The sequence below is a fragment of the Kogia breviceps genome, chromosome 1 (genome assembly GCF_026419965.1).
Source record: "Kogia breviceps isolate mKogBre1 chromosome 1, mKogBre1 haplotype 1, whole genome shotgun sequence".
In the NCBI taxonomy this organism is placed as follows: Eukaryota; Metazoa; Chordata; class Mammalia; order Artiodactyla; family Physeteridae; genus Kogia; species Kogia breviceps.
Window position 1 is genome coordinate 14,198,936 of NC_081310.1, and position 22,303 is coordinate 14,221,238.

The 22,303-nt window shown below is 38.3% G+C and overlaps 1 protein-coding gene across 1 annotated transcript in view; it reads right to left on the reverse strand.

Moving 5' to 3' along the window:
- Positions 1–22,303, reverse strand: part of USH2A (usherin) — an 833,496-nt gene that overhangs the window by 383,420 nt on the left and 427,773 nt on the right. Inside the window, exon 33 of the mRNA XM_059039022.2 lies at positions 1,390–1,549. Coding sequence (XP_058895005.1) covers positions 1,390–1,549 — 160 coding nt within the window. The remainder of the gene's footprint in view (positions 1–1,389; positions 1,550–22,303) is intronic.

Sequence of the window (22,303 nt, forward strand, 5' to 3'; positions counted from 1 at the left end):
ACCCGTGTCCCCTGCATCGGCAGGCGGATTCTCAACCACTGCGCCACCAGGGAAGCCCGAAATACAGCATTATTATCATCATACATTCAAGTCCAATATGAAATGTGCAGGATTTTTAAAGGACACATATGAACTTGGATTTATGCCACTGTAAAGAAACACACTGAAAGCTCAAAAGTGATTCACTTGAAAAAACTCAAGTAGTCATTAAATGTCTATTCTGAATGGTATAAAAATATGACATAGTACCTGCTCTCTAGTTATTTATATTTTTAATTAGCTAATAATACAAAAACATATGAGTGAGCACTTGATTTTGAGCCTAAGCCATAGAACAAAAATTGGGAAAAGTACTGAGAACTTCTGAGAAATGAGAGGGAGAGATAATTGCATAATTTTCAGGCCATAATTATCTTGAAAAAATGCAGCAATCTAACATAGAGATAATATGCAACTATAGAAGAAAAGCTGAGATTGGAAAGGCTGAAGTACTCAAATAAGACTTCTTGAATGAGGTCACACGCTACCTGGATACATACGATTGTATACTTGATAGATGGATTGGAATTAGTAGGCACAAGGAAAAAATAGAGGGTATTCCAGATGAGGGTTACAAAGTGTCAGTGGGGAATGATCAGGACAAGTCATGGAACAGACAGAAATTGGTAAACTGAGCAATAATTATCATAGTGGGAAATCTTTTAAGGTAAATAAAGTGGGGCTCAGCTTGGGACGCTCTGAAAGCCAATGGAAGAGTATAGACCTGGAACAATGGGATATAAATCACAGTGTTTTTCAGCTTGAATGAATACCGCAATTTCTTCAGTTCAAACTATTTTACCAATGAGAAAACAGAGACCAAGAGCGATGAAAGTAAACAAGTATTAACCAGTGGGAAGAGAGGTCTATTGAGTTTAATTCAGTACGGCAATCTACCTTGTACCTCACGTATTAGGAAATGGATGAGTAATATCAAAAATAATCTGAACGTGCCAATACGTGAAAGCTTCTTTCTGACTTCAAATGCTGGGGAACAAGACAGTCTTAGTTTATAATCAAAAAGAAGAAATATAATTGTGCTCTCTAATCCCAAGTCATTGCAAATAATGCCTCACATATAAAAAGCCCAAGGTAAGTAAGTGGTCAGTTTTTCCCTTACTGAAGTTTGCACAGAATCTGCATACATGTGTAGCTCAGCCTGATTGCATAAAGACAAATGGAAATGAAGTTGGCAAGTGATAATCAAAGGTTCCCAGAACCACTGAACTAATCACCTCTATGCATTTAATCACAATAAAATTAATTTTATGCCACAAACCCTTCCCTTGATTGAATTCACTGGGATGCTTGCATGATCCAGTGTGTGACAGTGACAACATTTCTACTTACTGTACGGATATAGTTCTAGAATCCAGGACGGTCAGAATTGGGGGATCCACGTGGTCTGGTGGCAGCTGTGCCGTGTACAGTATGACCAGGGAACTGTTTGTACATCCCACATGTGTGCAAGCACTGAGTAGAAACTGGTGGGGCGTGAAGGCCACTAAATCTAGGGGGTGGAGGAAAGAATTGTCAAGAATTATTTATTGTCAAGAATTTATTTATTTATTTATTTATTTATTTATTGTCAAGAATTTATTGACCATCATAATTTTGATTCAGGAGATCTCACTTATTCTCTGCTTTCCTACTTCTTAGAACTGTTAACGTTTAAAATAAGAATCAACAGACATACAAATCAATAGCCATAAAATATAGGCTGTTTTATCCTTTAAACAGACTACGGTCAGTTGTCAATAGAGAAGTGTCAGTCAAACATTTTCTTTTAACAAATTTGACTGTTTTCTTGATTGTCTGTGACCAGGTAAATCATTTTTCTGAGTTTAGAGTTAGTTCAAGGGCTCTGTTAAAAAATAAATGAGACATTTAAATTATTTTAAAGACATATTTGAAGACAACAGGTCTGGCTTTTGAAATGCAAATAGATGGCTTATAACAGTGACTTTGCTCTTGTAATTCTTTTTGTTGAATTTTTTTCTTCTCCTGTCCACCTGACCAACTACGTATTATTTGACCTTCAAGTTGTCCGGGCTCAGTGCAAATGACAACTTTTTTCTTAAGATTTCCCAAACACACTGGGCCGTGACCCCGGGCACAAGGTGGAGCTATCATCCTCCCAGGGTTTTGCACATGCTTTTGGCATAGCGCTTACAACACGGTGTCACAATGATTTGTTTCCATGACTATCTGATCCATCAGACTGGACACTGTAAAGGAAGCAATGGTGCTATATTCATTTTGCATCTTCAATATCTAGCACAATGCCTGGCGCACTGTAGGTTTGAACATATGTTTGAATAAATGAAGAAAGAATTAATGAATGAGATGATCTAGATATAGTTGAGCTAGGTATAGTTGATCAAGAGAGTGGGCTAGTACCCTAGCCAGCAATAATCTCTCCCTCCCGTGAACTTCCCTGGTACTTTATACCTATCTGCCTCTCTAATGGATACCATATTCCCTTGCATTAAAAGAAACTAATCTGTAATTTACTAATTTAATTCTAAAATACCCCAAACACTTCTTTTATAAAGGTACACAATAATTAGTTTGTTGAATGAATCTAAACAAAGTTCAGTCAACTTTACCAAGATTTAAACATCAGTCACATTTTTATACTACTAGAAATAATCATTATTTTCTGGAATACTTTTGAAATAAGGTAGTTACAATGTAAGCAACACATCTTCTTTAAAGATCATTAACCTTGAACCATTACAATTTCATGTTTAAAAGATGAATGAAATGCAGCCTAATTCAGGGAAGTAGATACTGCATTGCACTGACAGCAAAAGTAAACTGGGAAGAGAACACTTTGATTTTCATGCAAAGTATAATCAATTGGTTAAACATGTAGGCCATCAGAAGAAAGGCAAAAACATTTTTTACACTAAATATAGTTACTCTAGAACAAAAGGTGATTATCAAGAAGAGACTTGCAATGCTTTTGATTAAGGCTTGTTTGCTTCAGAACTTTATCCTACAAGTACTTGATGGTATCAAGTTAAGGGGGGGGCACCCTTAGGCAATGGGGTCAGAAGATAAGTTACAAGGACACTTTGAAGTTGGTGTTAAAACTTTGGGCTTGCCAGGGACTTCTGAGAGAAGGCAGGAACAGCTACACCCTGTGTGCACAAATCAGACAGAACTGGGGTACTTTCATTTGGAGAAACATTCTATGAAACTTATAAAGTTAAAAATCATGAGAACAGTGGCCTCAGCTGCTACAAAGAGAGTAAACTATTATTTACTGTGGGATGACTTCAGGCACAAAACATGTCCTACTAGCAGGTCCAGTCTTGGCCAAAACTATAATGTGTTAATATGCTAACATATTATATCTGCCATTTCCCTGTTTTCAGTCATCTTCTCCTGATTCTCAGGAACCTGGTGACCGCAGCCTCCCATTTGTCCGACTTCCTTGCATTTCTGAGAAAGGGAAGCTGGGGGTTTGACTCAAAAGCCAGTTTCAGGAGCAAAACCAAGGAGGACACAGAGCCTAGAGGAAAGCGGGGACCCCAGACGGGTAGGTCAGCGCAACTAGGGAAAAGCTGTAGTATTTGAACATGAGGAAACAACAATCTTCTCTGAAAGGACATGCCCCAGCAAGAAATTGTATTCCATGGGGCTGATTCCAAGTGGCCTTGGAATATTTTACATGAGAATCTCTCGCAGCCATACCAGACAGAGTGTCTTGGTCAGCTGCAAAGCTGACTGGATGCTACAATGCTCTTTTGCCAGTGAACTCTTTGTGGTGGGCAGTTTTCTTGCTTTCTGACATTCTAGCTTGTGGAGGCAGGGATTTGGCTACCTAATTTGCAGGTGGTGAAGAAGTTGTCACGTTCAAAAGTGGCCTGAGACTTACTTGTATGTGTTTGCTGGGACAGACTTGCATATCTGGGAGTCCTTAGTTATCTTGAGCTGGGGGGGTCAGAAGGCATCATCATAGTATCACCATATCAAGTAGCTCCTTATCATAGAATGCCCCATTCTCTTTTACACTACAGCCTCCATGCTTTGAAGGAGACCTTAATCAAGGAACTCCTAAACTCATGCAGAATATCTACTCCTAAACTCACCCAGAATGGGAGTATCTTCCAGGATTACCATCTGTGTCCGGATTCTACTCTGACAAAATAAGCTCCCCCATAGATTGGGAAGCATCCATGTATGTGACAGTCAGGACTGGGGGAGACCAGGATGAGGAAGTGAGCATTCTTAGAAGGGTCATGTTGCTAGAGAGAGCCGGTATGACTGGTGACCCAGGATTGAAGTAGAAAATACCTCATCTTGGCAAGGCCTCCACTCATAGTTAGGGTTTACCCCAGACTACTCATGGGTGAGCAAGTTTTTGCATTTTTGGAGATACAGAGTGAAGTAAGCCAGAAAGAGAAAACCAAATATCATATATTAGTGCATATATGTGGAATCTAGAAAACTGGTACAGATGAACCTACATCCAGGGCAGGAATAGAGATGCAGATGTAGAGAACGGACATGTGCACTTGGGGGGGAAACGGGAGGGTGGGATGAATTGGAGATTAGGACTGACATATATACACTACCATGTGTAAAATAAATAGCTAGTGGGAACCCCTATAAAGCACAGGGAGCTCAGCTCTGTGCTCTGTGACCACCTAGATGGGTGGGATAGGGATGGGGTGGGGGCGAGGTCCAGGAGGGAGTGGATATATGTTTACATATAGATGATTCACTTCATTGTACAGCAGAAACTAACACAACATTGTAAAGCAATTATACTCCAATTAAAAAAATGGCTTTAAATTGAATGTTGACTGGGGTTTAAGGCTGTTCCTGCTATAAAATATGTAAAGTGCCACAGAAAACAAAGAACAGAGTAAGAAGGATCAGGAGTGCTCAGTAATTTTAAAGGCAAGAGTCAGCAGTGTTAACTAAATTTATTGTCATAATCATTTTGCAATACATGTAAGTCAAGCCATTATGCTGTATACCTTAAACTCATGAAGTACTGTATATCAATTATATGTCAATAAAACGGAAAGAAAAAGAAAGGCAAGAAACAGTGGTGGCCACAGCAGCAAGATGATATTTTGGGCAAAGACTTGGAAGGAGTGAGGGTAAAAGTTGTGGGGATTTTAAGCAAAGGACCATTCCAGGAGAGGAAACAAGCAGAGCAAAGACTTGAAAGTAGGAACATCCCCAGAACAGACATGGCAAGGAGGCCAGTGAGGCTGGAGCAGAGGCAGAAAGAAGTAAGAGATGACATCAGACAATTAATAAGGGACCTGATCACATGAGCCTTATAGGTCTTTGTATGGATTTTGGATTTTAATCTGAGATAAGCTTCTTAGGAAGCCACAAGAAGATTTTGAACAGAGCAGTCAGATACGCATTTCGTGAATATCAATCTGGGTGCTGGGTATAGATTATAGTGAGCAAAGAGCATAAACATTCTCAGTGTATAAAAACGCAACTGCATTTTGTATACTGATTTTGTATCATGCAACTTTATTGTATTCGTTTACTAGTTCTAATAGTTTTTTGGCGGCATCTTCAGGATTTTCTACGTATAATAGCATGTCATCTGCAAACATAGACAATTTTACTTCTTGCTTTCTAAGATGCCTTTTATTTATTTTTCTTGCTTGATTTCTTTGGCTAAGACTTCCAATACGATGTTGAATAAAAGTGGTGACAGTGTGCATCTTTGTCTTGTTCTGATCTTAGAGGAAAGGCTTTCACTTTTCATCATGGAGTATGATGTTAGTCTTGAATTTGTCATATATAGCCTTTATTATGTTGAGGAATATATCTTCTATACCCAATTTGTTGACAGTTTTTGTCTTGTTGAATTTTGCCAAATTTTTTTTGCATCTATTGAGATGATCATATGATTTTTATTTTTTATTTTATTAATGTGGTATATTATTGATTTGCATATATTTTGAACTATCTTTGAATCCCAGGGATCAATCCCACTTGATCATGGTGTATGATTCTTTTAATGTTCTATTGAATTTGGTTTTCTACTCTTTTGTTGAAAAATTTTGCATTTATACATCAGGAGTATTGGCCTATAATTTTCTTTTCCTGTAGTGTCCTTATTTGGCTTTGCTATCAAGGTAATGCTGGTCTTGTAAAATGAGCTTGGGAGTGTTCCCGTCTCTTCAATTTTTGGAAGCGTTTGAGAAAGACTGGTGTTAATTCTCCTCTAAATGTAGAATTTACCAGGAAAATCATCTGGCCCTGAGCTTCTCTTTATTGCAAGGTTTTTGATTACTGCTTCAATCTTCTTACTAGTAATTGGTCTGTTCAAATCTTCTGTTTCTTCATGATTCAGTCTTGGTAAATTATATGTTTCTAAGTTATATGTTTCATCTATTTCTTCTAAGATGTCCAATTTGTTGGTGTATAATTGTTTATAGTAGTCTCTTATGATCCTTTACATTTCTGTGGTATCACTTGTAATATCTCCTCTTTCATTTCTGATATTTCTTCTTTTTTTTAATTAGTTAGTCTAGCTAAAAGTGTGTCAATTTTGTTTCTCTTTTCATAAAACCAGCTCTAGGTCTTGTTGATCTTTTCTACTGTTTTTTAATCTCTATTTTATTTTATTTATTTATGCTCTAATCTTTTACCTTTCCTTCCTTCTGCTAACTTTGGGCTTAGTTTGTCCTTGTTTTTCTAGTTATTTAAGGTGTCAAGGGAGGTTGTTTATTTATGATAGTTCTTTTTTCTTAATGTAGGCATTTATCACTATAAACTTCCTTTTTAGAACTGCTTTTGCTGCATCCCATAAATTTTGGTAGATCTATTTTCATTTTCATCAGTTTTGAGATTTTATTTGATTTCCCTTTTGATTTCTTCTTTGACTCATCGGTTGTTCAGGAGTATATTGTTTAATTTCCACACACTTGTGAATTTTTCATTTTTCTCCTGTTATTGATTTCTAGATTCATACCATTTTAAAAGGATATTTGGTATGATTTCAGTCTTCTTACATGTTCTAAGGCTTGTTTTGTGACTTAACATATGCTCTATCCAGGAGAATGTGCACTCGATAAGAATGTATATTCTGCTGCTGTTGGGTGGAATGTTCTGGATATGTCTATTTGGTTTATTTGGTTTAAAGTGAAGTACATGTCCAATATTTTTCTTTTGATTTTCTGTCTAGCTGATGTATCCATTGTTGAAAGTGGATTATTGCAGTCCTTTACTATTATTGTACTATTGTCTATTTCTCCCATCAGATCTGTTAGTATTTGCTTAATAAATTTATGTGCTCTTATGTTGGGTGCATATTTATTTATAATTGTTATATTCTGTTGATGGATTGACCCTTTGCCATTGTATAATGACCCTGTCTCTTGTTACTGTTTTTGACTTAAAGTCTATTTTGTCTGATATTGATATTGTCTGGTACTGATTTCCATTTGCATGGAATACCTTTTTCCATCCCTTCACTTTCACTCTATGTGTCTTGATGTGTATCCTTAAAGCTGAAGGGAATCCCTTGTAGGCAGCATATAGTGGGATCTTGTTTTTTAATCCATTCAGCCACTCTATTCCATTTACAGTTCACTACTGATAGGTAAAGACTTACAAATACTATCTTATTAACTGTTTTCTGGCTGGTTTATAGTTCCATTATTCCTTTCTTCCCCTTTTGCTGCCTTTCTTTGGGAGTTAATGATTTTCTACAGTGTTATTCTTTGATTCTCTTCTCCTTAACTATTGTGTATCTACTTGTGTATTTTTGCTTTGTAGTTACCATGAGGCTTACATAAGACATCTCATGACAGTCTCTTTTAAGTTAATAACAAGTTAACTTCAATCACATACAAAAACTCTACCCTTTTTTCACCCACCCATATTTTATGTTTTTGATGTCTCAATTTACCTCTTTTTGTATTGTGTATCCATTAAGAAATTATTGTAGCTATAGTTATTTTTTAAACTTTTGATGTTTAAACCTTTATATTAGGATTAAATGATTAATGCACCACCATATCACAGTATTAGGGTATTCTCAATTTGACTATGTACTCACCTGTATCAGTATGTTTTATATTTTCATATATTTTTATGTTACTAGTTAGCATTTTATCATTTCAACTTGAAGAACTCCTTTCATCATTTCTTATAAGGCAGGTCTAGTGGTGATCAACTCCAGTGTTTGTTTGTTTGTGAAAGTTTTTGTGTCCTTCATTCCAGAAAGACAACTGTGCTGGCAAAAATATTCTTGGTCAGCATTTTACTTTTCTTTCAACACTTTGATTATATCATCCAACTCTCTCTTTACCTATAAGGTTAGAAATCCACTGATAGACCTATGGAAGTTCCTTTATTTGTGAGAATTTTTTCCTCTTTTTGCTTTTAAAATTCTTTCTTTGCCTTTGATTTAGACAGTTTTATTTATAATGTCTCAGGGAAGATCATTTTGGATAGAATACTTGGGGTGACTTATTACCTTCATAAACTTCTATGTTCCAATCTTTCCCCAGATTTGGGAAGTTCTCACCTATCATTTCTTTTTATAAGCTTTCTGCCCCCTTTGTCCCTCTCTTCTCTTTCTAGGACTCCAGTGATGTGTAAACTGATTCTTTTAATGGTATCCCATAATTCATGTAAGCTTTCTTCACTCTCTCTCATTCCTTTTTGGCTCCTCTGACTAGATGATTTCAAATGACCTGTCTTCTAGTTCACAAATTCTTCTGCTTGGTTGAGTCTGCTCTTGAATCTCTCTATTGAATTTTTCAGTTGAGTCATTACATTCTTCAACTTTAGGAATTCTGTTCATTTGTTGTTGTGGTGGTGGTGGTGGTTGTTTTAATGATTTCTATTTCTTTGCTGAGCTTTCTATTCTGTTTATCTAATTTCATTTAGTTTTCTATCTTTGTTTTCTTGTAGTTCATTCTATTTCCTTAAGAGGATTATCCTGAAATCTTTGTCAGACAGTTCATAGATCTCCATTTGTTTAGGGTTAGTCATTAGGGTTTTATTAGTTTTCTTTGGTGGTGTCATATTTCCTTGATTATTCATGATCCTTATGGATCATGGTGTCTGCTCACTGAAGGAAGCAGGCATCTCTTGATTACCTAGGACCAGCCTAATGCCTGGATCCACTGGGGCAGGTCTGGCACTTGAGTCTGTGGTGATGGCCCTGAGACCTGTATCTATGGGAGCTGACATGGATCCTGGTTCCAGGGGGCCAACCAGGTGCCACGAACTACTGGGTGGGCCCAGCATCTGGGTCTGTAGCAGCTGATCCAATATTTGGATATTCCAGGAGCCTGCTATTGTGAGAGCAGACCTGGAGCCTGATGGCATGAGGGCTGGCTTGGAGCTAGGGCAAGCCTGGACCTGGAACTACATGAATCAGCCTGTGACCTGGGGCCTCAGGAGCTGGCTTGTAGTTGTTGGGAGCTGGTTTTGCACATGGTCAGGCCAAGGGCCTGGGTATGTGTGTTGGAGCTGGACTTAAAACTGGGGCTCTAAAGGCTGGGCCTGGTAAACGGGATCTGCTTGGGACCACTGGAGCTGGCTAGCAAATGGGTGGGCCAGTGGCCTGGTTTCCTGTTGGACTGCTGAGAGCCTGGAGCTAGGGAAGACATCTGGAACTGGAGGAGTCACCTGGGGCCACTGGAGCCTGGTGCAGGGTTAAGCTGGGGCCTTGGGTTTGCAGGGGCCTGCTAGGAACCTGGTGTTGTGGAAATTGCCTAGTGCTACAAAACCTGCTTGGGGCTACTGGAGCCAGAAGGGGCAGGGTAAATCAGGGGCCTGGATTCATGGGAGTACACATGGAGCTACATGGGGCCTTAAGAGTCAGCCCAGTGCTGGGACAGACCAGATCTAGGATCTGTGGTGAAGTCAGGTGCTCACACTTTTCTCTCCTTTTCCCAAGGGGAGAGTGTCTCTCTCCATACTGGGCTGCTTGGGCTTGGGGGAGGAGGAATGGGGATAATGTGAATCTATCTTTCTTACCCTCCCCAATGCATCTTTCTTATTTCTGTGCTTCACCCATGTGCTATAACCCCTAACCTGGAATCCTTGGCTCTTATGAAGGTATTTTTGTGTGTGGATAGTTGTGATATTTCTTGTAGGGGGAAAGGGAGGAGATCCCTGTGCCACCATTTTGCTAACATCACTTCAAGAGGATCTCTGGATATGTTTTAAAGGCAAAGATATTAAGATTCCTCAGTGCATTGTAGGTAGAGGGCAAGAAAGAAGAGCCAAAGTTGACTCCAAGTCTTGTGCCTTGAGCAAAGTCTTGTGCCTTGAGCAAAGGCAAGGACAAAGTAACCATTTATTGGGTTGAAGATCACATACAAAACAGGTTTTGAAGGGGAAGATTAAAAAGTCATGTTTTACGGGGCTGAAGGAATCAGGCTTACTGACTTCAGACTATACTACAAAGCCACAGTAATCAAAATAGTGTGGTACTGGCATAAAAAGAGACACATAGATCAATGAAAAAGGACAGAAAGCCCAGAAACAAACCTACACACCTATGGTCAATTAATCTATGACAAAGGAGGCAAGAATATACAATGGAGAAAAGACAGTCTCTTCAATAAGCGATGCTGGAAAAACTGGACAGCTACATGTAAAAGAAAGAAATTAGAACATTCTCTAACACCATATACAATAATAAACTCAAAATGGATTAACGATCTAAATGTAAGACCAAATCCTATAAAACACCTAGAGGAAAACATAGGCAGCTTTGACAGAAATTGCAGCAATATCTTCTTGGATCTTTCTCCTAGAGTACTGAAAATAAAAACAAAAATAAACAAATAACACCTAATTAAACTTAAACACTTTTGCACAGCAAAGGACACCATAAACAAAATGAAAAAACAATCTACAGAATGGGAGAAAATATTTGCAAATGATGCAACCGACAAGGAAATAATTTCCAAAATATACAAACAGCTCACACAGCTCAGTATCAAACAAACAAACAACCCAATCAAAAAATGGGAAGAAGATCTAAATAGACATTTCTCCAAAGAAGACATACAGATAGCCAACAGGCACATGAAAAAAAATGCGCAAATTGCTAATTATTAGAGAAATGCAAATCAAAACTACAATGAGGTGTGATCTCACACCGGTCAGAATGGCCATTGTCAAAGAGTCTACAAATTATAAATGCTGGAGAGGGTGTGGAGAAAAAGGACCCCTCCCACACTGTTGGTGGGAATGTAAATTGGTGCAACCACTATGGAGAACAGTATGGAGGTTCCTGAAAAAACTAAAAATAGAACTACCATATGATCCTGCAATCCCACTCCTGGGCATACATCTAGAGAAAACTCTAATTCGAAAAGATACATGCACCCCAATGTTCACTGCAGCATTATTTTCAACAGCCAAGACATGGAAGCAACCTAAATCTCCATTGATAGATGAATGCATAAAGAAGATGTGATATGTGTATGTATATTTGTGTGTGTGTATATATACATGCATATATACATATACACACATATATATATACACACACATATATATACACACACATATATATATAGTGGAATATTACTCAGCCATAAAAAAGAATGAAATAATGCCATTTGCAGCAACATGGATAGACCTAGAGATTATCATACTAAGTGAAGTAAAACAGACAAAGATAAATGTCATATGATATTGCTTATATGAGGAATATAAAAAAATGATACAAAGGAACTTATTTACAAAACAGAAATAAACTTGCATACATAGAAAACCAGCTTATTTTTACCAAACAATAAGGTGGGGAAGGATAAATTAGGAGTTTGGGATTAACATATACATACTACTATATATAAAATAGACAACCGACAAGGACAGGGAACTATACTCAATATTTTGTAATAACCTACAAGGGAAAAGAATCTGAATAAATAAATATATATATGTACATATATATATATATTTAACTGAATCACTGTGCTGTACACCTGAAACTTACACAACACTGTAAATCAATTATACTTCAGTTTAAAATAATTCATGTTTTAGACATGGCAAGTTTGAGAAGTTAATTAGAAAACCAAGTGAAGTGGTCAATTAGGCAATTTGAATACAAGTTTGGAATTTCAAGAAGAAGCCATGGCTTGAGATGTAATTTGGGAAGTCATCATCTTATAGATGGCATTTAGAATGGATGAGAACACAAATAGAGTGAGTACAGACAGAAAAAGAAAAGGTATGAGGACCCAAATCCTAAGATATCAACCTTAAGCTGTCAGGGGAAAAAAGCAGATATCAACCAAGGAGACAGAGAAAATGCAATCAGTAAGCTATGCAGATATGATGTCCTAGAATTCAAATGAAGCAAATGTTTTATGGGTGATAGGTCTAATAAGAGGAGGACTAAGAATTGACCACCAAGTTTAGCAATATGGCAGTCACTGGTATTTGTGCAATAGAAGTTTCAGTTATGGGTGTCGAAGCCTGACTCCACTGGCTCTGTGAGGGAATGAGAGAAGACGAATTAGAGACAGTGAATATAAGCAACTTTTTCAAGAAGTTTTGTTGTAGACAAAAGCAGAGAAGTGAAACAATAGATAGAAGGTGAGTAGAGTCCAGAGGAGATTTTTTTTAAATAATTAAATAAGATAAAAATTATGTTTGCTGATGGGAATGACCCAACACAGAGTGCAGAACTGGTAATGGATGTAAGAGGAGGGGGTTGCTGGAGCTTTTTCCCTGACCATGCGAAAGACTGGAACCAAGTATGAAAGTGGAGAATTTGTACTTAGAAGGAGTAGGGACAGATAACTTATGGTAACAGGAGGGAAGGCAGATTATGTGGGTACAAATGCTGGCAGGTAGGAAGATGGTGGTGGGAGTGGGTGCGGATTTATCTTATAACTGCTTCCATTTTCTCAGTGAAGAAGGAAGCAAGATCATCAGTCCACAGTGATCTTTTGATTCCCCAGAGTAACACCCTGCAGTGGCCACCTATTGCTCTTAGAATGAAATACACTTGTGGTCAATGAGATCCTACTTCATTTGACAAATGCCTACTTCTCATGCCTCCCATACACTGGACATTTTTGTCCCTTCACGTTCCGCCAACACTGCAATCTCGCACCTCCAGGCCTTTGCAGGTGCTGTTTCTTGTAACTAAAATCTGTTTTCTCCTTCTTTGTACTTGGCTGAATTTATCTCATCCTTCAGACTCATCCTCCTCTGAGTGGTCTTTCTTGATAATCTAACAGCATGGCCACCATAATCCATCCCCAGTTACTCTCTGTCATATCACCATGTTTAGTTACCTATTCTTATTACCAAAGCATGTCAGAAATTGCCTTGTCATTGATTTATTGACTTTATATCCCTCCCAGGGGAAGGTAAACTCTTTGAGTACAGAAAGATATTTTCTATCACCAAGATGTCTTCAGGACTGATGACAGCTAATTAGCACAGTTGTACTTGTTGAATAAATGAATTGGGCAAGACCAGAGGGAGACCTCTATCTATGCCCCTTACCCAGATTGCCAAATTTTCTCAGAAATAGAGTAATATCTAAAAGTCTCCAAGAATCTATTGAATACAATTTGTCAGACCAATGTAATTGTAAGATGGAGGCGATTCACTATTAAAAGACAAGAAATAGGCAAAGTTGTACTTGTTTGAATGCCAAATCATAATTCTCAAACATGAATACTTCATTAAAAAAACCAGAAGATATACACCAAAATATTAATGAAGATGTGGTAATATATGCAATGGAATATTACTCAGCCATTAAAAAGAATGAAATAATGCCACTTGCAGCAACATGGATGGACCTAGAGATTATCATACTAAGTGAAGTAAGCCAGACAAAGACAAATATCCTATGATACTGCTTATATGCTGAATCTAAAAAAATGATACAAATGAACTTATTTACAAAACAGAAACAGACTCACTGACTTAGAGAATGAACTTATGGTTACCAGGGGGAAGGGTGGGGGAGTAGTTTGGAACTGACATGTACACACTGCCATATTTAAAATAGATAACCAACAGGGACCTACTGTATAGCACAGGGATCTCTGCTCAATACTCTGTAATAAACTAAATGGAAAAAGAATTTGAAAAGAATAGATACATGTATATGTATAACTGAATTACTTTGCTGTACACCTGAAACTAACACAACATTGTTAATCAACTATACTCCAATATAAAATAAAAATTTTAAAAACCTACAATCTATTATGGAGAAAAATTTAAAAAATATATATTAACAGTGGTTTTCTTGAAGTGAAGGCATGCAGATCAGTTAAGTTTTTTGGTTACATATATTTTTCAAATTCTGTGATATACATGTATATATTAGATGGAGAAAGACAGCCATAGTTTACCAATATCAATTCATTATTTAAGGAGATGTATGCCCAAGACCTAGTTGACATATGCTCTCTTACATTTCCTATATCATCATACTTCTCCTTTCCTCAATGACTTCAGCATTGGCTCTGTTTTCTTTTCAATCATAATCCCTTTTTTGGCAGGTCCAACATCCTCAGGGATGACTCATCTCTGGATCTGGCTGCACTTGAACTTCCTCAAATGTAATGCCCTTCACTTCTGCTTCATTTATTCAACAGGCAGCATAAGTTATACCCACTACTTGATCATCCTTGGAACTATTTCCAAGATTCTTAATCTAAAATATGCCCTCTCTGACCACAAATTGTTAAATTCTCACCTCTTCCACTGGTCATATCCATACAATCGCTCCTTTGCCACCACATAATGTACAGCCTCTTAGTATCTTATTTCCAGAGTATTCAAATATGTTTGCATTTTCCTTGCTATGATCTTTGGTCACCCATTTGAAAGCCACTCTCTTGGGCCCCTAGAGGTTTCCACCTCCCCAATCCTCTTCTGTATCTTCCTTCCCAATTCCTAGCTCTGGATAAATCTCATCATCTTATTTGTCTAACACTTCTCATGGCTCTGAGATGTGACTGAGAGGCACTGCTGAAAGAAGCTACTATAATTCTAGGTTTTCCAATTTGAAATGGATCCTTGTCACTCCTCAGCAGTAGCTGTCTTGTTACCTTGTTTCTCCCTTCATTGTATTGACCTTTTATTCTTCTCCTTTCATGGTTTGGCCAATTCTCTGGAGGAACCAGTGGGGTCTAGAATTGGAGGCCTCAGGGATAACTTCCTCCTCTGAGCCTCTGTCATGCTTGGTATCTGTACCACAGGAGCCGAGATCAATATGGCTGTCATCCTAACCTATGTCTTTTTTTCTTCTGCTCTTCCCTACCCCTGACCCTCATTTAAATTTTCCTCAATCAAATTATACCTTCAGATTTTATCTGCAAAATAGGAACTCTTTATAAAACAGAATGTGTCTGCTCAGGAAGCAGAAAGAGAATCCTCCTGGACAGAGAGGAACAGAGAGGGTTCGAGGTTCAGATATAATGTTTGGGAGAAGCAAGAAGTGCACAGACCCTCCTCTTCTCCACCTCAGGCTCCCCATATTGATGGAATAAAGATAGAAGGAAGGAGAAATAAATGTGCAGGCTCTTGGGAAGAGGGGCTCTGATGCCTGTTTCCAAAGTAGAGCTCCAGGGTGGAGACAGACCCCAGCTAAAGTAAAGACCCTGGTGTATGTAGGCAGGCGGTGCCACAGAAAACACTGCAGACTTCAACTTCTCAGGTGTGACACAGAAGCAATGAAGATATATACTAGATCGGAGCGGGTCATATCAATAGCGATCCCTTTGCATAGAGGAGGAAGGCACCATGTATGGTCACACTCTAAATGCCAAGAAACTATGGAAGACCCTGGAAGGGTTCACACCATAACGGGAGGGGAGGGGACGCCCTGAGAGTGATTGTGGTTCATTTGCTACTAATTGAATGGGAGTAAGTCGAGCTATAGAAATAAATATATAGATATTCATGGAAATAGAGCTATATAGGTAGATGTCTTATCAACTGAGATTTATAAAGCCTCCACGCTCAACTGGCACTTCATTTATGCCTATGATGACCATACAGCCAAGATTTTCAAACCTATGCAGAATTAACATTTTCTCCATTTTTTTAAGATACATTAATTCTCACACACAAAATTATTTGTTAGGTCATATATATGGTTTGGGAAATATGATTGCTATGTCTTTGTCACAATAGGAACTGAGGCTTTTCTTTTGATTCTGAAAATTTACAACATATCAACTCAATAGTACAAAGAGAGCCAGTCTGATTAAATAGCTTTTTTGACTTTCCAGTCATTTTTATGCTTATCCTGTCCACCCCAAAGTAGATTATTCTCAATGTATTTCCATAAGAAGATGAAGTGTCACTAGCGTACTTTGAATGATGAGGGATGAAAAAAATGAAGGAGCTAGAAGCTAACATGATACCTGGTAGAAGAAGCTGCCCAGGTGACCTGGTTGGGAAATCCTTGGTGAAATGGGAGGAGATGGTGAGGATGAGGGGAAAAAAAAAATTAGAGAAAGAAAAAAGGAGACGGCATGAGGTGGGGGGAAAGAGTAGCTGCGTGAAAAAGGAACAAATGGAATGGGGGATTTTTTTTTAAAAAAAGAATCAACTAAAAAAGTGAAAAAGTTCCAAGGGAAGCAGACTAAGGCATTCTTTGGGAGTGAAGCCATAAACAAAACCACCAATTTAAAATTTAAAGCGAAGAGGAACATAACGATAATTCTCTCCTCCCTGTGTGACTGCAACTGATTTGGTAATATGTCTGTACAGATGTAAGTAGGTCCTTCAAGGGCAACGTAATGGATCAATGGATTCAAACAATTGCAGGTATGTACACAAATCTGAGTCAGTAAATGGAGGGCGGGGGAACCCTAAAAACATAAGGCCACTGTTTGTCAGAGCCCCTTAGCAACAACATCTTGTTTCCCATTTGCTTGATTGCATCATTTGCATAAGATCAAACACAGGGAGTTGTGGACAGGGAAAAACAGATCACTCTACTATGCATTAGAAATGGATCCACAGGCATTATCCTGAGACGTGTTACAAGGAAATGCATCCTGGTGCACGGAAACCTCACCGATTACTGTCAAGCAAACTATAATTTACAATACTGGCCATGAATTATATGCTATTTTACCATTGATTTCATGCTGTTGTTCGGAGAATTTCATTGATCTCAATTTACAAAATGAACCAATAAATAGGCAATGATTTTAACTCCTGGTGTAAAGTGAGGAATTTCTATCTTCTTGGTTTCTCCCATCAGAAAATTAAAAAGCAGTTTTTGCTTCTTTATCATCTGATGCATGTTCTCTGGTTCTTTTTCAGAGAACTTCCTAGTATTATTTCGCAGAGGAAAAATACAGCTTTTCACTGATTTCTCTCTTCTTTCTGTGCCTATTGCCCACAGATCACCATCACCTGGATTTTGAAAAAGGTGGGAACCATCTAGGTAGTTACTGACCACATCTCCTCTGTCATTTGGTATTGCAACTAGGAAACCAGCGCTAGGGCATCGTTCAGTGAGAACACATCTTAGGCGGCAAGACCTGAAAGGTGCTGTGTTTTCCACAGATGCCTGCAAAGCAGTGAGCTATGCCAGAGCGCACGTGGTATGTCGCAGCGCATGCACATCTGCCAGTGTATAGACCTTGCTCCGCGCCTGCTTCTCAGCCTTTTGATTCCAGAAAAATCACATTCGGACCTTATAATTGATCAAAGCGGCAGCTTTATTTAGCCTGACCCTCATTACTCTTCTACTCCTCGTAGAAACCTTACCTTGAAACGTGCTTCTCTTTGGCCGAGTGAGCAATTAGCCATGGCCAACATCCAGTGCTGCCCTTTCAAACTAATTCGCAGAGCTGGAATCATTTTGCCCTGGTAATGACTCAGACATAAGACCACACCCAAACTACATTACTAAGCTCTACAAATTTTCTATTTGTGCTTACAGTGTTTCCCACTTCTTCAGAGAAATCCACATCCCTCCCTTCCATCAAAACCCTATTCAAAGAGTATATTATTCATGGAACATCTCCTGATTCTCAGCGGGTGCTTTGCTTACTCTCTATTTATTTGCCCTTTTAACAAATCTCTGTTGTGAGCACCTTTATCTCAGTCATAGGTATTCACAGTGGCGGGGGCAGGGAAACAAGGATGCATCTTATAGGCGTCTCCTTATGACTCCTAATACTTTGGACATTCCTGATGGTTGAAGAGTGAAAACTTCATCGCAATAAGACAACTGGAAATGAACAGAGGAAAACCTGGGCTCTCCCACCACATGCCATCAGGATAGCAGCAGGCGGCACGTGGTGGAGGAGCCCAGGCTGCTGGGAGCTGTCAGGCACTAGTTTGTCTATGATAATGAGGGATGAGGCGTCCTCATTTTCCTCTTTCTCTCTAGCTGGTTAGAACAAAAGGCTTCCATGCAAAACTCCTAAGGTTGACCGATCTGAGTCTCTCTACTACTCAATTTGTAACAAATTACAGTATACTTAGCCCAACGTTGTTTTTTCGTGGTTACTTTTATAATAATATAACCCTAGAGCAGAATCACCTCCCTGCACATCCCACCCCTGCTCCACACTAACTTGCCACCCACTCCTCTACTTTGCCTCTGGAGAGTGAGAGACAGAATTAGGAAGTCAGTATCTGGCTTTCAGTTTTCATAAATGCTTTTAACTCACAAACCAAAGAGAGAGAATTGAGATAAGATTCCAGGAATATTATTTGAAAAAGTTTAGACACATAACATCTAAATATTTCTTGCAAAACTGGGGAATTTTCCCCCAGATTTAGGTGGAAATTTGCTACTCTCATATTCTTTGGTAATATGTCTGGATTAGTTTTTGGGAAGCAGACATCATCTATTCGACGTGAGGGCAATGAACAAGAGATATATGAGTATTAGAACTAATGAGACTTATTTATATATTCAGATTAATGAGATCTGTGAAATTTTGAGATAAATCTATCTATATCCATCTATTTATCAAAAAGGAGATAGCATTTAAATTGGTTATAAAGCAGTGGAGACTGAAGGAGAAGACATCCTGGATGGGAAGAGTTGGCAAAAGGCATTGTTGTAGAATAATTTAGCACAAGCTTGGTGAGAAATATTTAGCTTAGGTCAACAAAGTTCAGTTTAGCTCAGGCGCAGGACACACGAAAGAAGTAAAGGAAATAATGCTAGAAAGACAGGTTGGGGCCAGATTGGAAAGACGGTTGGATTCCAGGTTGGTAACTTTGCAGTGATGATGCAATGGACCCAAATATAATGGAACTGGGGGTTAGGAAATCTTTATCTAGTTCTTAGTTAAAGAACTAAGAACTGTCATTAGTCTGCGTGAATTTGGGCAAAACACTTGCCCTCACTGGCTTTTGGTTTCTTCATCTCTAAAAAGAGAAGTTTGTGTTCAATGCTCTCAGAGGTTAAACTCTCTGCTGAATGTCTATTTTTCTAAGAAAACCTGACGTTCAGAAAATTGTGATAAATTTTTTACTTCTTGGATATTTTCTGTAATGGTTACAGAGGCTTGGAGAAGATCACCTGTTTAATTCATCATAAAAAGCTCTTGCAATTTCATTTGGAATGAAATACTAAGCAAATTGTCCTGCATATAAGAAGAGGATGTGTAACATGAGCACAGTGGATTCCCAGAATGTAAATTCTGTAACGTTAGGGTGCAAATACCTTATTAAAATTATGTTTCCACATCAACTTGTGAAAATACAATGCATCAAAAGCAACCACTGCATTTTTAGAAGCTGCTGAAGTCTTCAATGAAGTCTAGTCTTCACAGCTGGAAGTAGTTTGGCCCATTATAAGAACTGTCTATAAGAACTGTCTAAATGTCCTTTGGCCCATTTTACTGAACGGTCTATCCTTGTATCACTTCCATACAATGACAGGTTTTTCTCTTTTAAAACAGTAATTTTCAAAGAATAGTCTTTTGATATTCCTTCAGGAAAACACTTATGTTGCAAGTGTTCACATTATGACAGCGTCTAACTTTTTCCCTAAATTAATTGATATTTTACTGATGATTTCCTAGAAGTTGTATATCTGTGATGATTAGTTTTATGTGTCAACTTGGGTAGGCTATGTTGTCCACTTGCTTAGTCAAAGACTAGCCTAGATGTTGCTGTGAAGGTATTTTTTAAATGGGATTAATATTTATAATCAGATGACTTTAAGCAAAGCAGATTACCCTCCATAATGTGGGTGGGCCTCATGCAATAATTTGAAGGTCTTAAGAGCAAAGACTGAGTGTTCCCAAATCAGAAGGAATTCTGCCTCTAAACTGCATCATAAAAATTCTGCCTGAGGTTCTGGCCTGCTGGATTTTAAACTCAAGATGGCAACATGAACCCTTCCTTGGGTCTCCCACCTGCTGATCTACCCTACAGATTTCAAACTTGCCCACAATCACCTGAGCCAATTCCTTAAAATAAAAATTTATCCTCCTCTCTCTCTCCACCCCTGCCCCCTCTCTCTCCCTCCTTCCTTCCCTCCCTCCCTCATTCATTTTCTCTCTTTTTCTCACCCTAATACAAGGAGGGCCTCAACTGGAGTATAAGATACATTGAGATTTCTCTGGATATATCTGGCCAAGCAGGTAGCCAGCACTCCATGAGAAATGACAAGCAGCATTCTCAGCACTAGAGGTGGGTTTGGCAGTCATGGAAAGAGGGAGCAAATGTGTGTGTACTATGGATTCAGATATATCAGAGAATTCAGAACAGCTCATGGGATGGCCCAACAGAAGTCTGTCTGTATTGAAAACTGGGAAACATTCTGAAGAATTTACCATTAAAGAAGAGGCTGGGCGTGCTTTGGTTCTCAGAAGGTAGAGATCATTTTAAGAAGAGCCTTGTGTTTGTTTATTCAGATGTCTTCCAGGTGAGAGTAAAAGCAAAAAGACCTGTTTTGCTAAACTTTTTAAGATACTGGAATGCATTCAGTATTCCTTTAGGACTCAAGAAAGAGTAATGCAAGGAAGCAAGCCATTCTTTTACCACCACTTTGATACCAGGAGGATGGAGAACATCAGCAAAGTACAGTAGTAGAGGGGTATAGGATCCAGCCAGGACAGCCCTACCTGGAAGAGCAATCCTAGTGCCTGACTGGCCTGGGGGAATTTAAGGGGGCCCCTGATGGGAAAGTACCCTCCTGGCATAGCAGTGGGAGAGACTCAGGTGCCTGGTAGAAGAGCAGTGGAAGAGTAGCAATGCTCCTGATGCCTGGATATGGGCATATGGGATATCTAAATCAGGGCCGTGGAAATGTCTAATGGAGTTACTATGGCACTTGACCAACTGGTGTCAGGCTTGATCCTAAGTGCATGTGAGAAAATCCATATGGCTCCATAGAAATGCATGCGGATCACTTTGCAGGAGGCAGAGATCATCTACCAGGGGTGAGGGCAATGAAAAACTGAAATATGAGTCTTAGAACTAATGAGAATTATTTGTATATTCAGGTTAATGAGATCTGTGAAAATCTGAGCTAAATCTGTCTATCTACCTATGTATATATCCATCCATCCATCCATCCATCCAATCATCCATTAATCTATATCCACTTCAGAGTATAATCAGTGGGTGCTTACTGTGTCAAACCTTATGCTTTGGGAATCTGTACATTTCTTAGATGGACAATGTCTTTAGAGCATGGATTCAGGAGAGGAAAGTAAAAAATGGTACAGTTTACAGGTGATAAAAGACAGGAGAAATGGATCCCTTTCCTTCTTTTATATAACCCCCAAACAACCTTCTCCCTTTTTCCTCTCAAAGATTGTTCAAAACAAACAAAAAACCAAACCAACCAACCAAACAACCAAACAACCAAACAAACAAAACAGATTAAGACATGGTTATTGACCTTGAGGAGAGAAAATAACAAAACCTTATTTGGGTAATAAGATAGATAGATAGACAGATACAACTTAACCATATTTTATAAAAGTTAGAAAATATGATATAATGATACAGATGCAAGGCAATATATCTGAATCCAGGATGGCTTGGCTATACCCAATATAGCAAAAACATACATTAGTATTACAGTTACATGTAAATCATTTAAAACAATACCTGACATAGAATAGTATTTATTTGATAATTAGAAATAATGTTAATAAACATGATTATGTCCTTATTTATATAATTTGCATTTTCCTAGTTTTTTTTCATTGAACTAGTTATTTACATTTTGGGGGTAATTGTATGTATTCCCATATTAAAAAAATTAAACTAGTACAGTGCAAAAGAGTACAACATGAAAAGTGAAATCTCCCTCACA